The 17,926-nt window shown below is 42.1% G+C and overlaps 1 protein-coding gene across 1 annotated transcript in view; it reads right to left on the bottom strand.

Annotated features, from left to right (window-relative positions):
• Nucleotides 1-216: 216 nt before the first annotated feature.
• LOC149352601 (uncharacterized) overlaps nt 217-17,926 on the bottom strand; it is a 41,798-nt gene continuing 24,088 nt past the window's right edge. Inside the window, exons 7-8 of the mRNA XM_089581787.1 lie at nt 16,655-16,788; nt 217-13,063 (exon numbers count right to left, since the gene is read on the bottom strand). Of these exons, the coding sequence (XP_089437913.1) occupies nt 12,872-13,063; nt 16,655-16,788 (326 nt within the window). The 3' untranslated portion in view covers nt 217-12,871. The remainder of the gene's footprint in view (nt 13,064-16,654; nt 16,789-17,926) is intronic.

Below are 17,926 nucleotides of genomic sequence, written 5' to 3'. Positions count from 1 at the left end.
CCAAAATAAAATAAATTTGAATTTTGAATCAAACTTTTAATATGAAGGACGCAATTATTCAATTGAAATAAGTGTCAAATTCAGCCACAGAAAAGTATAGTACTGCAAATACCACTCTTGGTGTCCCTACTGGAAAATTGTCTGCAAAAAGGCCACGTCATGGAAACTGGCATACTTAACTTCATGCACTATGGATAAATACACACAAGACTAAAAGAAAAGTTGTGAATTGGGCACTTTATTACACTTAATTTGCACACCACCAGTACACAACAGGACTACTTCCATTTATGTAATGCACACAGGTCATTCAATGAGCAGTGTTGATTCATTGACATCCTGAGATATCAATGTGTTTTGACATCAAGATGGCTACTTAGCACTGAATAAAGTATTTTCAGAAAAAAAAAGATAAAAGTTGCAGATCAAGAAGCAACACTGCAAAACAAGCATTTTGGTTTGACAACTTGAGTCTAACAGAGAGGCATTGTTATTATTACTACTTGCACTTATTATAGGTGTGATCACTTGAAATTTTGATCGCTTTACAGTGGTTACAGCTATTTAGTTGACTGGAACGAGTATGCATGACACACCAGTGGCCAAATTTAGTCAGATCCAAATACATTAGGAGTGTTCCATAGTAAAGTAAACCACCTGGGGTTCTTCAACATGCACTGACATCACGCAGCACATGGGAATTTTCGCATTTCCTCTTCACCAAATGCGGCCACAGAGATTAGATCCTGCGGCTGTGAGCTCAGCATTTGAAGGCCACACCCACCAAGCCACAGAGGAGGGTCAATGTGCTCAGTCTAGTGCTGTCTAATAATGTCTAATTTCTTACTGTAACTGTACACAGCCTGTGATTATTAAAGTGATTTATGTAGTGTTAGGTATGCCCCTGCCTACTTTTCTTTTTCTCGCTAGCCTATCTAGAAACCTTCACCTTGCCTAATCCCCTGTATTGTGAAATGTCACAGGAACTTCAAATTTAAAAAAGTCTTTGAGGGGTTCGTAAATTTGAACACTGCTGGAAAGCGAAAAGAGGTTAGGAACAAAGGCCGAGTTAGCCAGATGTTTCAGGCTCTTGATCTAAATCACATGACACTTCATGCCAGGCACTGCAATGTCAACCCATGGTTGCTTCAGTGCTCTACCCTTTACTCTTAGGCAATAGACTGCAAAAAGCTGGCCAATGAACTTGTGATATGGAGCCATAGCTGAGCACTTCAGCCATTGCTTTAGCTTTGTAGGAATCAAATGTTTGTATGCTACCTTTCATCAAACAACAAAAAGATGCCAACACTGCACACACTGGCTTTCCAAGGAAAACTACTGGCCAGATTGGAAGGTTTTTCTGCCAGCTATGCATCTATTACAGATACCGCACCAATGGCAGCACAGAAAGACAACTACGAAGGTTTGTAGCTAAGCCCTCACTTCAGCTGTACGCTTAAACAATGCTGCCTTCTAAGAACCCCTTTGATGCGTCTGCTTGAAATAGCGCTACTAATGGGGAGTTGCGGCTTACAGCATAGTACAAGATATCGGCATAACTGCTGAATACTCCAACTCCAAGTGCAAACTCGCAAAGAAAAAGAGAACAAAAATTTGTTCACCCATTTCCTATGGTATGTCACTAGTTATGGGACCTCTCACTTTACGTGCAAAGCAGGCACAAAGGCTAGCTAATGAGAGAGTGAAAAGAAAGGGTAGTAGGAGAGGGCTTAATCTACCGAATCCGGCTCATATGGCTGCACTGAAATCATGGTGGCATTGGCTTAGAAAAGCTGCTTCGAGCACACAATATCAATGCGCCCGCTTTCGGTGATCTACAGTTACATGGCAAGCACAAGTTTGCCAATAAAGCTGCATTCCACAGTAATAAAATGTAACAAAATACGTATAAAAGGTGGCTAAAAATAGCTGCACCCACAAACACGTGTACAATCTTCTGAGCACTCAACACACCAGTAAAGTGCTGTTACTACAAACCATTAACTACTACAATTCCTAGCAGTACGAAATTTATGACACTAACTGCAAAAAAAAAAGCACACACACTCCACAACAGCTTTAAAAACTTAACACACTTAGTTAATCAGATCCTGCCATTTGCAGCGACTTTTCTTCTATATTTCTACAAAACACCGTAACATATTGGCCTCATGGGACTGAAGAAACAAGCATGAGACAAATTTCATATATAACAAAGCAAATTAATGCATAACCTAAGAGTAGCAGACTGCAGCCAATGGCAATAAACAAGGTGTGCCAATGTGGACACAAGAACAGTATGAACCAAGTACAACATTAAATTTCTTTTCTCAGCTCAGCAGCTGTTCATACTGTTTTGAGTCACAAATAGCATGTGAATTTTCCCACTTGACTGATGTTTAGGAACATATGTCAAATAAGACAAATGAAAAACTAAAAATGGCTCACAATTAAAAAAAAATAACTGTTGATGAAATGTACATTTCCTTTCCAATTTACACTTTGTCACTGGGGATAAAGCTTACATTTCAGCAGGCACCATCTTTGTATGCTTTTCGTCAACAACAGCTTTGATTGATTCTGCCAAAAGAAAAACTCAAGTGAGAGGCAAATGGAAATACTACGCTTAACACGTAGGCATTGACCACCACTGAAGCATAGTTGTTTAAAGTCTCCACTTTTACGAGTATTAACTGGAATATAAAGAGAGAAAAACTGTAACAGTAATTTCTGATTATATGTTCTTGCACGATACCCTATACTCAGCTTTGTTCCAAAAAAAAAAATACCCGCCCAGAGTTACGATTTTTTACTAGCTGTAATTTATTTCAATTTTCAGCAAATGTCTACAAGGCTGAACTTAACCGCAGTGCTGCAGAAAAATGAATACACTAGCTGGCAAAAGTAAACCTGAGGTGCAAAAATCTCATTGCAGAAACAGTGACAATGATGCTTAGTACTCAACATTCACATGGCCTTTAACTCCATAATGCTCGTATCAAATGTAATACAGAACACAAAAATGTGAATAATTTTCATTTCTGTTTACATAACTACATCAGTTGAGCACACTTGAAGTAACGGTCTTTTCCAACGTATCTAACAATGCAAGGTCAAAGTGTAGGCTGCCAGGTATGCAGGAGGCCTCCCAAAAGTTAAATTCGTGCAAAAGCTAACCCTTAGGGCAGAAAAGCTTAAAATTTCTGTGGTCGTAAGGCAGCATTTAGAGATGATAGAGTTTTGAATTGTGCACTTGAATTACTGTATGCGCTTGCATATCTACACAACTTTGTGGTCCACAGCCATTCAGAAATTAACAAAATTAACTCCATTCAAGTATGCTGTATCTTTATTTCTCTCAATGAACCTCCCAGCTTTACATGTTTGTGCCTTCAAGGGACTATCAGTGTCGAAATTTTGGAAGTTCATAACTTTTATCTGTTTCCAATGCCTGGGTGTTACAGGGTTTAAAAAGCTAGCAACTGAGTTTGGGAGAATTTTTTTGTAGCATGAGTTTTGCAACCGAAATATACAATTTTGTAGTAACTGCACTGAAAGCACCATGAAAATGTCGATAAAGACATTTTTTTTACTCGTTGACTCTCACACAGAGAGCAGTTTGTGCTGTAAACACTGATAATTTAGGGTAATAAGGACTGATCAGCAGCAAAAGTTAGAAATCAATAATGAATGCAATCCCTAATGAATGAATTGCTATACTAATAACATGACACTCTTTCAAGGCACAACACTTTGATGGTGTCATTTTACGACCAGCACATGAACAAAGCTACTAATACAGAACTTTAGCTTATAAGGGCCGCTACTACTGTTGCACAGTTCAGTCGGTAATATAAAAGTAATATCACCTTTTTATCAACCTATGCATAAATAAAAGAAATTATGAGGCATTCATGCAGTAATATGAAAAACATTTGGTGATAGGTGCAGTGCATTTGGCAACTGCTAAAATATAGATAGCTGCACAGTCACCCAATCAGAATGCTGATTTGATGGTAATAGTTTTATCATAAGCCATTGCAGCTGGTAGCTTTGCATGGGTTTGAGAAGATATGAGAAACTCATTTAAACTATGGGAGAAACTACTTATCAGCATCCACCTGAGTGCAGGCAAGGATATCAGCGAAAGCTATACAGCTTTCTACTTTACAGTTGAAAAATTGAGCCTTGTTCCAGGGCTCAAACATTGGGACCCTGCCTGTCCAGGTCAGTCGCTCTACCAACATTTTTCAACTGCGAAGCTTCTGAGAAAGCTGTACAGCTTTCAGTTGTAGCCATATACTTGCACTCAGGTGGATGCTAATGAGTAATTACTCCCTTGACTGGAACCTACTCAATATTGGGGGATTCCTCAAAACACATCGGAGTAGTTGCTCATTTAGCCTGTAATATTCTCAATATACTGGGTGTTTCAGCAAATGTGAACCAGAATTTCTCAATATACTGAGTGTTTCAGCAAATGTGAACCAGAATTTGTTAAAATAGGCTTTTTGAGATATCGAGATGGCAATGGCGACGTTGTAATCCTAACGTAGGTGGGCATCAGAAAACGCGTTAATTTTAACAGTTAATTTTATAACTATTACAGTTATGTGCTTAATTGGAATAGGAGCTCTGTAGGCCACCACCAGTAATATATCCATATCAGTTATTAGAATTCCGAAAACATGCCTTCTCTCGGCGCTGTGGCTCGACAAATTTCGGCCACCGCGCTCCCTTTTCGGAGCACCATGAAGCAACATCAATCACGGCCGCAAGCAACACATGACCTTCTCTCTGCAGTGTTGGCTAGAGAGCGAGCAGCGGCGCCCACCGCAGCGCAGATGCAGCTAGAGTCAGCCGCATGCGGGCATTGAGCAGGGTTATTGCGACTGGCTATATACGCTTCGTTCAGCGAGTGGCGACTAGGTTGTTCCGGGTCAGCGCCAAAACGAAACGTGCAGCATAACTGGGTTTCTGGGGGTTTAACGTCCCAAAGCGACTCAGGCTATGAGGGATGCTGTAGTGAAGGGCTCTGGAAATTTCAACCACCTGGGGCTCTTTAACATGCACTGACATCGCACAGTACACGGGCCTCTAGAATTTCGCCCCTAACGAAATTCAACTGCCACGGCCGGGAACGAACCCGCGCTTTTTAGGTCAGCAGCTGAGTGCCATAACCACTGAGGCACCGTGTACTGTCTCGGTGATATGCCGGCTGGCGTGGAGGGTACACTGTCTGTTGAACTTATAAAAGCAGTTGCATGCAGGTCTCGGCCTGACATGGTGGCACTTGGTGCACATTTCGAAATCGCGTCGCTGAGTCAAGGACAGCTGTCAGCTGAAGAGAAGACGGACAAGGTTGTTGCCTATGTAACTGTGGAAAGAAACAGGTGCTTAGCTGCTCAGCTTTATGCTCGCCAGTACCGCGGCTGCCGTGTTCCTGGAGAGTCGTTCTTCGAGCGTGTTTTTGACAAGTTTCTATCCACGGGATCCGTAATGCAGAAACAGCGGTGCCAACTGTCTGCTGACAAAGACAAAGAAATCCACATACTACTGGCTTTCTTAACAGCGAAACCGGAGGCGAGCATCAGAAAGATCACTCAATGCGCGCGTACAAGCATGTCGGCTGTATGGAGGATTTTGAAAAAAACATCACATGCATCCTTTCCATGTAAGTTTGCACCAGAAGTTAACAAGGACGGACTTCCAGTGGCGTGAGGGCTTCTGCAATTTGGCATTAATTGCAACAGACAGAGACCCTGACTTCTTGAAGAAAGTAATATGCACAGACGAGGCACAGCTCTGCCGGAACACCATTGTAAACGTGTACAATGCACACCAATGGTCGGACTTAAACCCTCATTGGCTACAACAGCATAAGCATCAAGTAAGGTGGTTGCTGAATGTGTGGTGTGGCATCTTTGGCAGCAAAATATTGGGACCATACTTTTTTTGAAGGGGCACTGACTGGAAAATAATATACAGAAAATTTTAAGGGAGTAGCAGAGGACTTTTTCTTGGTTTTCCACTCAGCGTGGTAAAAGAAGTCTGGCTTGAACATGACGGGGCGCCAGCGCATGCATCTTCACATGCCGTACACTACTTAAATAGAAATTTTCTGCAGCAGTGGATTGGACGGAGTGGCCCCATTCTGTGGCCGCCAAGGCTTCCAGATCTCAGCACCCTAGATTTTTTTTTTCCTTTGGAGTTATGTGAAGAATGAGATATACAGCCCTGAAGACCTCAAGCAAAAGGTCATCGCTGCATGCGCTGAAATACAACCGCATATGCTAATCAAGGTGCTCGATTCTATGTGGCACTGCCTCATGAAGTGTGTTGGCATGGAGCGACAGCCCTTCGAACATTTTATGTAGCACATATTTATATCCTTTCTTGTTGTAAGAGCGAAGTTGATGTCTTTTTTAAGCCAACAAAAAGTAAACAGCTCTTAAGCCACAATTTAAAGTGCCGTATTCATTGTGACCATTTAAACTGCAAGAAAATCATCCCTTATTATTAACTGCGCCAGAGTGCCTTTATTAAACCCCTTCAATATTAGGAAGGACTCATTACAAACTGTTGAACATTTCACTCAGAACTGGTCCAAGTAAAATCACAATGAAGGTTACACCACCTCATAGTGGACTTGTGTTGCTCGGCTAGTTGATTTTCTGTAATGGTATGGCGCAGAACACGCTGCATGCACTCAAGATAATAGAACAGACAGCGTTCAGCCTCGATGTGCTGTCTGCAGCCAACTTTGTTGCTTTGTGACGTGCAGCATGGCATGCCACTTGGAAGCACAAGTAAAATTTAGGCGCATAATTTGTCCACTGTTGCATTTAAGATGTCATAGTAATGGTATTTCCTTGTTTAGGTCAACTATTAGATTTTATTCTTAGTTTTTTCTTCCTTTTTTATTACAAGTTGAGTGATATTTTTCTAACCTAATTAAACATAGACACACGATTTAGACGGGACAATTGGGGAAAAAAATAACTGAACAGTGCACTGGTCTCGACAAAAATAGTGCAACCTCTGGTGGTACCCGCATGCAGCACGGCACGGTTCGGAACTTAGGGGAGGGGTCAGTTACTTTTGTCCCCGATAGTACACATTTAAAACAACTTTTATAAAGTTGTAAACTGGCTGGGCTAAAACTGCATATTGTACGAGCACTCTCCACGGATGATGAGGTACCAAGGGCATCAAAAGAGCAATGAGATAGAGCTAAACTAATACATGTAACTCAGACACCTTCAAGCCGATTCGGCACATGTCTACATAAGGAGCTATGAAAGAAGTCCCATAAGTGGAAGTGGTGAACTGCTAATAATTTCCCACTCAAGTTTGGCGTTTCATGCAAACTATGGCATGCATAATCCAAGAGATTTACGTGCAATACACATTTAGCTGGTGAACACGGTTACTCTTTGAGCACAGGAAAATTTTATCATGTTACGTTATTGAAATCACGAAAGTGTTATGTTACATTATTTGCATGCCATGTGCCACATCCAGAGGGTACTGTACCCGGCTGTCAAAAATGACTAGCACTTTGCAAAACAACAGTTAGTACATCTGTCCTCACTTGGTATCTCTGTCAGAAACAAACAACCTCCCTTTCAAAAGAGACCTGAGCAATGTGCTGGTGAAAATTAAAGACAGCAAGCAAAAATGTTTCAAACAAAAGGCATTCGCTGTTCTTCGGGCACAAATGACGGCGCACTGTTCTTATACATGGGTCCCTCCGCACCAAGCCAACATACCACCCAGACAGGGACACTGCTCATTTTGTTTTGGCCCAGGTACACAACCAACTCGCTGCTCGCTGAATGAAGCGCATGTAGCCGGTTGCAATAACCCTGCTCAAGTCCCACGCGCGGCTGACGTCAGCTACATTATGAAACGAAAGACGTAGTCGTGGATGTCACAGGTGCTCTTTGCCCACTCAATTTCGGTTTGGAGGTGCGGAGACACACGAAATTCAGCTCCATGCTGTCAGCGCCATTATTTTTTTCTCGCCGTATTTAACAGTGCTATTACAGTATATGGAGGCCACGCTTCAATTCTGCATATGCAATAGGTTCCCTAAATCAAACAGTTCAAAAGTTGATTTCGGCATTTCTCTTATTTAATTTAAAAATTGGCGCTTTTTGCAGAATTATGGTGGCCGCCAACATCCACAACACAACGACGGCAAAAGAAACATCATAGCTGACGTCAGCTTTTTCTAAAAATTTTGGTTCACTTTCGCTGAAACGTCCTGTATATAGCAAGACTGCTTTGATTCTACCAAAGTCATATCATGCACTCTGCTTAGTTACAAGCCCTCATTGCTTTGAAACCAATAACAATGACTAAAAGTTTACAATGATTAAAAGCTGAACAGCATCAATGTGCCAGAAAACTTGTAGACCTTGTAATGTATTTACAATGCTAAAGCTTAAAAACTAAAGCTTTAATGTTATACTCAAAATCAGTATGGTCATACTAATATGCAACAATGCATTCTCTAATTTTTGAGTGCCAGGCATTAACATGGTTTTATTTCCAAATACAGCCCTAAGAAAAAACAAGACAGTGTCACACTATGCTCTCTGGGCTGAATGAAAGAAAAACATTCCACAGCTCACTACATCATAAAATTTTAGCAAAATTACTACACCAATTAGTGGTAGACTAAAGCACAGTAAAGTACACATTTCTTTGGCAGGCTCCTTTGAGCAATACCATTTTTTTTTATGCTCACAACTGTTCTGTTATCAAATCTACTCAAATGACGGACACAAAAAAATCAACAAAGTAGCTTAGTAAGCCACTGTCAAAGCATCTGCCGGAGCTCAATACAAAGCTGTTCAAAAGAAAATAGAGAGAAAAAAAAACAACATGCGGGATCACACACAATCGCTCCACAGTACACACCAATATGGCCACAAACTTATTCTCAATCAAGACACGGCAACAAATACTAAACAACACCAAGTATAACAACCATCAACGTTACTTACCAAGAATAAACCTGGATTTGAACAACGTAACAGCAAGTTTCAGCAAATAGTTTCGGCAAAGAGAAGCATTGTCACTGAAAAACTTGGGCAGTGAGAAAAAGGTTATGAGAATCCCAGCAGTGGTTGGCTTAAGTAATGTACAGCTTTGGTGAGAAGTCTCCAGGCCACATGGTTTGCTCTTGAGCCTTATAATGGAGAGCCCCTCTGGCACCCCTAAAGACCAAAAGGACTTAAAAAGTGAGACCAAGGGTTCTCTGCACCCTGCAGAGAACCCTGCTGAAATTTAAAGCTTCAGGGGAGCCATAAGCTCCCCACTAAATTGCTGAAAAGCAAACCACATGGCCTGAAGAATTCTGACCAGCGATATAGTCTGCCTAAAATTTACAGCCCACTGGCTTCGCTTCTGGACCATGCATAGATGCCCATTTTGCATCGTTAGCATTCCAAATCTCTCGACTGTGAGAGACTAGCCCCCCACACTTCCTAAGCTCATAACTTCCATTTATGCAACAAAGGATCCACTACACAACACAGAAGCTAAGTCCAGGGACTCTATATTTCTGACAAAGGGATTACATGCTTTGGGTGCTAAGGCATGAACCAAACCATGTGAACAGGCATGGCCTGACAAAGCAGCGTGTATACACATGCATGTCTTGTTACTGACACATCAGTCCACTGGAGATAACAGACCAAAAGCATGCCCTGGGCAGTGCTAAGCAATGTGCACATCCCACACACACAGTGTCAGGCCCTAAGTTGTTTGTGTTTTTATACAAAAGTGCTGTTAAATGCCATACCTTGTGGCTTATCATTACTACTTGAGCAGCAACTGCGGGTACTCTGTGGAAAAGCATAACAGCGCAAGGACAAGAGAGTAAAAAAAGTTCATATATAGCACTGCCTGCTACCCTTGCAATATAACACTGTTCTGCATGCTGACCTCATCAGCCCAAGCGACCCCCTTGGGCACTATGAGGTCAAAGGTGCTAAGTTATTTTGAGATGATGATAGTTTACAGTGAAGAGCCCATATCATCATGTAAGCACAAATATAAGAAAGAAATATTGCTTGCCAGTGATACACAGGCATGAATGGAGACTTTACAAAATAAAATGAAATGAAAGCAAAAAGTTAAGATCAGGGTTAAGATCAAGGTTAAGATCAAGGTTAAGATCAAGGTTAAGATCAAAGTTAAGATCAAGGTTAAGATCAAGTGCCCTTCAGTCTGGTAGGCTGACTAGTGATTTTAGGAGAATATGCCATTAATAAGGCATATTAAGTAAAGAATATAATCTACTGTGCATATTCCTTGACTAGCTGATGTCGCAGCCAGGAACAAAATAGTATAATGTCTGCACAGCACGCTGCTATAGTAAAAAGAAAAAAATGCTAATGATAACAGTGTTCACCTTCAGTGCACTGAAAAAGGCTGGTAGGAACACATGTAAAGTACGCATGAAAAAAAAAGGAAACACGAATGCTGATCAACTCAGTGAGTGAAAAAAAGAGGACATCAATGCTTCAATAACCAACAGATGCGCATGATAACGAAGAAAAATTGTAAGCTGCTCTTAGAATCAGCTAAGCATATATGCACAAGAAAGAACTTGAACAACGCACTGATTCACAATGCAAGAACAGAAATTTTCAAAGTATAAACACTAACGAAATATGCATGCAAAAAAAAAACAAAAAAAAAAACAATTAACATGAAGACCGACGACAGTTTACTTTGTAACCTATTTCATTATATCACTGTGAATTTGTGTGCACATGTGTGCACAGAACAAACAAAAAATATTTTAAACTTAACAAAACCTTTCAGTTCATCACACAGTGCGTACTTGCTGTAAGCTCAGGTGGTTAAATTAAATTTCAACCAGTCCACAACATTTCTTGCCACTCAAGGATACAAACTGGAAGTGAATGTAAATGAAAGTTGTCAGCAATTCTGGGAGCATCAGCAATAACCACACACCATTAATGATCACTACAACCTCTCCACCAAGGCTTTAAAAAGTTACAAACCTTGTCCGTGCCTTTTCACATGAATGACTGCTTCTTTAAAAGGAGAATATGCACTACACAAGTCTGGTGATATGCATATGCACACAAGCTCTGGCTAGCTGTTTTAACATCATAAGTGGTGTAAGCTCGCACAATGAGGAGTGATTTCATGCTCGGAATCCTACTCCACAATCAAGGCCAGCTTATCTGCCAGTCATGTTACCCTAACCAGCATAAACAACGAGCACTGCACAAATATGTAAAAAGTTATGAGACATTGCATATTCAGCAGCCAACACCACACACTACACAGAGACCTTGTACATGGCAAATGCTTTGAAAAAAAAAGAGATTTAAGATTGTTTCTGCGCAGCTTGAAAACCATTGCCAGCGCTTTTGCACAAGGCCACTCTTGTAATGCTGACCTTGCCTGTCTTGTATTGGCTGAAATGCACACCCTACAAAAGGCTTTCCTCACACACACAATATGGTACATGTAAGTTAACTTGCAAGGTAAAGGCATGTTGACCCTGACTGTCAACGGCAGATGTGTTGCACTGTATGGAACACTGCACTTTTGCATCCCCTGCCCAGAAAGCGTAATCAAATGGAATGATGACGCAGAGTTTCAAGAGGCACAGAAGCCAAACATTGCACTACATTTTGGTCTCACATCTTGCTATGCACATAAATCTGAACCAGCTCACCACTCTCTCTGCATACAAGTACTTGAATGCTTTGCTAGCACAGTTGCACAGGCACTGCCTCACCCTTTGGGCAGTGGTGAACTCCTTTAGTGATGAAGTGCACATGAAGATTGTTGCACAGCATTCTTTTCCATAGTGAAAGCCATGTTCGACAAGGCCATCCGACGGTTAACTTGATGCCATTAATATGTGCTTGCAAGCTTTATGTGCTGTAATATTCCAAGCAATGGAGATTGCAGTTGGCTGCACTTGCTTACAGGCTTTCGGCTTTCATCCGCTGCCCCATCAAGTTGCCCCCCCCCCAATTTACACACTTGGCTTCCAAGGACGGGTGGCAGAAAAGATGTGCAGAACACATCAACACGAAAATACAGCTCTTGTTTCTTTTTTTATCAGGCTTGGCTTGGCCAAACATCGTTTTTAAAAAATATAAAATATTTCGAGTCGTAGACAGCATACAGGCCCGCAGATGGGTTTTTACCAGACTCCAAACCTCAGTGCTCCTCCAACCATGTTCTAATGTCACTGCAGCAGCAGGTGAACTAAAAGAGAACTAAAAATTTAGTGCTTACATTTTCAGCTGCTGCACAACTTAAAACACTTTGCTTAAACATTTCAACGCTACCATTCATACCAACTTGGAGAGCTAGTAGATGTGGTCTGTCTTAGGCAGCAGTACGAACAAATGAAGCTCCATTCTCTCGCTCACTTGTCCACGGTCATAATGAATTATGCTGGGAGCCCAGCAAATACAGAAACTTTACAGGTACAGGCGAATATCTGAGAAATGTCACAAATATTCTATGGACATGCCTGCCATATTCCCGTTTTTCACTAAGGAAAGCTAAGTTCATAAATATGCAAAACAAGACTGCACTAACAAGAAACTGAAAAGTTGAGGAGAAAGATAGGAACCTAGCAGTGATCACCAAATTACAACTAGGATTTCGTTAAATTGCCTGACCACAATTAGAGCAACTCACGGCCTCACAGTGCTGTGTGATAATCATCAGAACTTAGAAGGCAGAGACAAAAAGGTCCCACTAGGCCCCAGAATATTGGTCCCTGCTTGCATCAAAGGCCAGCAGCGGTTCCCCTCTTCCGAAATTAACATCACATTGCTGGGAAAGGGCACAGATTTCAGACAGCAGTGCGCTCGTCGTACACCACCACAGCCTCATTGTCGACCAGCGAATCGGTGTCAGTATGTGCAGATGGCAATGTGTGGAAGGGTGACAGGTAGCACTGCTGATGTTGGAAGCTGCGGGTGGCCGCAATAGCGGCTGCGCTGTCATTACGCATGCGGTTCTTGCGCCGTTTGCTGAAGTTCACCTGGCAAAGTAACAAGCATTACAGCAGTAGCCCCAGTTCCTCAAAGGGACAGAGGGGCCTTGCCCTTGAGAGACAGGACAACAGGGCAGGGACCGGAGAGCGGGAGACCAAAGGGCGGAGGACCGGAGGACAGAGGATGTAGGGTAGGGCATGTAGGGAAGAAGTAATAGGGCTCTGCCCCTGTGCTCTCTGTGCAAGGCAGTGCCCACTGTTTCGTGTGATAGGCTGCTGCAGCTTTAGGGCAAACCACATGGAGTACAGCACCCACGACGATGCCAGGCCAAGGGAACAATTTACACCAGAAAAGCAACAGCGGCAACACCTTTTGCCCTGAAAGTGAGCTCCAGGCATTTTTCCAACACTACACTTCAAACCCTAGGCACAGACAGCACAACTGTGCTTCCTGCAGATAAGTTTCACACTTCTGACCTGGCATCACCGCGAACAATGCTGTGAATGGATTTTTTTCAAGGAAACAGGCAGTGTTGGACCCAAACCTTTTATTAAATAAAAAGCACAACCAATATGCTTCCTGTGTGTGAAATCTGTGGGAAAATAATGAGTTGTCAGTTAAAGGGGAAGAGGAAGAGGGTCTCAAACTGAAAATTTTTATTCATGAAATCACAATTAAATTTTCAGAGAACATGCATTTTTGTTTAATGATTCCAAATACGTCATTTAATTTAATGCAAAACAAGTCCTTGTGCACTTTTGTAGCGTGTTTTTGTCATGAGCTCTGAAGGAACTTTGCTGCGCAGAATTTGCTAAAATAATGCCTGCCATTCATTTTTTGTGATATGAAGGAATGCAATAAAGATAAAATTATCATCATGCTTAACATAGAACTTGAGTTGTGTTTTGAAGCTGCCACTTCAGAAAAGAAGTCACAACAAAAACATTACATAACCTATTACACAAGTGCGCACTGTCTTGATTTGTATGAAATTCCATATGTATTTGAAATCAGCAGGCAGAAATACATGTTTCCTGAAAATTTCACAGTTGTGACTTCAGTATGTAATAAAAATGTTTGGCTTGAAACCCTCTTCTTCCCTTAAGCTGGAAGCACTTAGTACATCTCAGGCCTTGAGCAATGCAACATTTGGCAGTTCGGAACCTTTTACATTGAATTGAAGTTGAAACATGGAAGTAGACAAGCCTTTCTTTTTTGTCTTTTCCCAGTATGCATACAGGGTGTTCAAAATTAAGCTTCAGGGATTTCTTAAAATAAGGTGCTGAGAGGTACAGTCGGGGACAAAAGTCTCCGAACCACGTGTTCCTCTAACGAAGCCGATAGCTCTGCTATTATTCGGCGTCTGTAGACCATACTTGGGGAGGTAAAAGTTAAATTCTTGTCCTATCATCTCCACAAGTGTGGTCTCCAGCCGCTGTCTGATAGTAGAGTTATAAGCTTCGTTAGAGGAACACGTGGTCCGGAGACTTTTGTACCCGACTGTACATGAAATCCACCTCAGTACATATATTAGAGAGTTTTAGCCGAGCGGGTTTGTGCGCTCGCTCTGCTCAGCGAGCTAGCGGGAGCGCTACTGCGCATGCGCGAAGCGCTCAGGCGGGAGCGCGCGAGCGGAACGGCTCCTCCGCCCCGCTCCCGCGCGAGCCAAGCGGAGTCCGGAGCGGGCCGACGAGCGGGCCTCGCGCAAAGCCTTCTGGGCTCGCGCTAGCCGAACCAAACGTAAACATTCAACATGGCGGCCGCCAGCGCGGGTCTTGCCGGATACTTTTTGGCATGGCGAACAGATCACAGGCGGTGTCGGAGAACTTGCGAACGTAAATCGATCACGATCGACGCTCGCACGCGTAGAGGATGGATGCACACGCTAGACAACGCTACAAATGCGTACACGCGCACGCTGCGAGGGGTGACTTGCGTGGTCTTGGCTTGGCTCTCGCAGTGGCAGACATTTAAATTTGTTTTGTAATACGAAAGCTTCACTGCTAAAACCAAATCTCTGTTGTTACCAGAAAGCATACAGCAAACGTAAACAGCTATTATTTATTTATTCACGCATATATCAGAGAGGCTTACTTATAACCATTTTCTGGCAAGTCAAGTTACCACCACTAGGAGGCGCAACGAGTCGCCTCGCTTGAGCGGACGGGGAAGACGCAGCGCTAAAACTCTACTCTTGCGCGATGCTCCGCTGTGGCTCCGCTGGGAACTGCGAGCGGAGCGGATAGTAAACCCGCTCAGCTAAAACTATTATGTGGCCAGGGCCTGGAGGACACAAAGTGAGATTATAATTATAACAGTCAGTAATCTAATTAACTAAAGTCAATTAATGAACTTTTCAGTGACTGCATTATGCGAGCATGTTTATATTGGAAACTAAGAGGTAATAATATTCCTACACAATTCCATTTGGTACAATTCTCGTGTGCTCAGAGATATACGCACCAAAATATTCTGCTCTATCCATGTAATTGTGTATGCAAGGTGGTGAAGACTGATGACAAAGCCCTTCTAGCGAGACACAGCGTTTCATCTGGCAACAGTGAAGAGCAACCAGTGAAGCTGATAACTATTTCCCTTTCAGTTTCTACTACCGAAATAGAAGAAATGCCCAATGCAATAGCTACTTCACACAAAAGGAGTTTAGCATCTATTTCCAACACCTTATATGCATAATTGCGCAAAATAGGTGGAAACTTTAGGGTTGAATATCTCTGAACACGTGTGCTCTAGAAGAATTCTACCATATGCAGTAGTCTAGAAAGGCGACCCCCTCTGTGTCTCCAATATAAACATTCACATTAGCTGCAGTGGTTAAAAAGTTAATTAATATTATTTGGTTAACTAGGTGCCTGACAGTGCCATTCAGTGTCTCATTTTAAGAAATCTAAAGCTTAGTTTTGAACACCTTGTACACTTAATATTTCGACTTTCAGGTAATTATAACATTCTTGTTATACTAAAAAAATTAAAATTACAAGGTACAGTGCCTAATTCAGTGACAGCCTTCTGTGGTCAAACTTAGTTGACAGATGCTGCATTATTGTACTCTAGCCGGTTATTTTTTCTTGTCCCTGTGGCACCATACTGCGCAATTTTGGGTTCTGTGGTAGCTTTTGCAATTTAGAGACACCAAAGAGAAGATAGATCATGTCTGGCACAGCTAGTTAGGTAAGCAGTTTCAGGTTTTCCCAATTTTCACTACAAGACTTTCTTTTTTTGTTTTGTTCACAAGTACTTATGGATTGTAAGACTTAGCAAAGCCAGGGTTCGCAGAACTTAGCAAGCAGAAAACTTTTTGGGTGCCAGCTAAGCTGCCAGCAATGCACTATTGTTTAGTGGCCGATAGCTAGTAAATGTTCAGCAGACACCATGGGTGTGAACTACAACACGATCATGTTCTGTCGAAAAAATTGCCACCATCACACCTTGTTACATCTGTTAGAGCTACAGTATGCCTGCAATAGCTATGTATTCAATTCACTTCACTCAAGGAATGTCCACTGAAATCTATTCTTACATGATCGTCTGCAGATAAAGAAAGCGCACAAGACTGCAAGGCACCACCCTGGAGATGCAACGAAGATTGTAGAGAGAATTAACTAAAGTGTCATACACACCTTGGCATAAAGTTCACTGAGGTCATCTTCAGTTGAGAGGGGCCGCTGCTTGGCACGTCCCCACGATGGAAGGCTTCTGGTTTTCAGTGCAAGGTCACTGCTGCCATAGATGCTGTAATAGGAGTCCTCCAAACCTACCAAAGGAGGCAAACAAGCTCTTAACTTTCTTGACACACAACACAATCAACACGTCATTTGACTCAAAGACCAGAGGCCACTTCAGAAACAGAAAATTCTCAAGTACCGGTCAACTCCGTAGTTGAAGAAGAATTCATCGCGGCCTGGGATTCGAACCCACAACAAATTTTTCTTCAACTATGAAGTTTCTGAGAAAGCTACATAGCTTTTCTTTGTAGCCGTATGGACGCGCTTGGGTAGATACCAATGAATAATTACTCCCCTATTACAAATTACTCCACCTTGGAGGATTCGCCTAAACATTGTACCAACATTTTTGCCACTTCTAGCTGTTGATCAATACGCGCTCACGCTACTGTCTGCTATCAGACAGTAGCGTGGCCATCACCTCAAACAGGTGATGGCCCCGGTTTCAGATTTTCATCAACTACAGAGTTTCTATGAAAGCTGAATAGCTTTCCTTTATAGCCTTACGACTGCTCTTGTGTGGATACTAATGAGCAATTACTCCCTTATTACAAACTTCTAGGCCTGGTGATCTCATTCGAAAGGCTAGTTTATTCCTGGACAACCTTCAGGAAGCATAGGCCATGCATCAAATTACACTTTGAAGACAGGAATGAAAGAGCAATTTACTTATTCTCCATGTCAGCAGGCAATGATCAGCCTTGGATGTTAAAGGTATGGGTAGAGACACTAATATTATTCAGAGAGTGCCTGGCTCGGGTAGCTACACTACCAGTTTGAAACCTTCATGAATTCACAACAAATTAATTTTTCCATCAGAAAACAACTGCTGCTTATATCAGTCAGCGTGGAGCATGGGGCTCACATTCTGCTCCTCAGTCTGAGTTTCCTCTTTTCCTCATTTCCAGTTTGTCTGCCTGGCATGCAAGCGATAGCTATGGCTTGCAACTCTTAGCATACAGAAAGCTTTGTTGGTCCCGCTGATGAAGAAACACAATTGTTGCCCTACTATCTCGGCTTATAACCTAACCAAACATGACCAAAGGGCTCACTGTCTTGACAGTTCATTTGCAAGCAACAAAGATTAGCATTTTAAACAGTAAATTTTAAAATTTAGAGTCTAAACAGCATGTGCTGGCCTAATACAGAAAACAAAGTGGCTACAAT

The sequence above is a fragment of the Amblyomma mixtum genome, chromosome 3 (assembly GCF_055824585.1).
Source record: "Amblyomma mixtum isolate Tamu chromosome 3, ASM5582458v1, whole genome shotgun sequence".
In the NCBI taxonomy this organism is placed as follows: Eukaryota; Metazoa; Arthropoda; class Arachnida; order Ixodida; family Ixodidae; genus Amblyomma; species Amblyomma mixtum.
The sequence above is the reverse complement of the archived record's forward strand: the minus strand, read 5'-3'. Positions and strand labels throughout refer to the sequence as shown.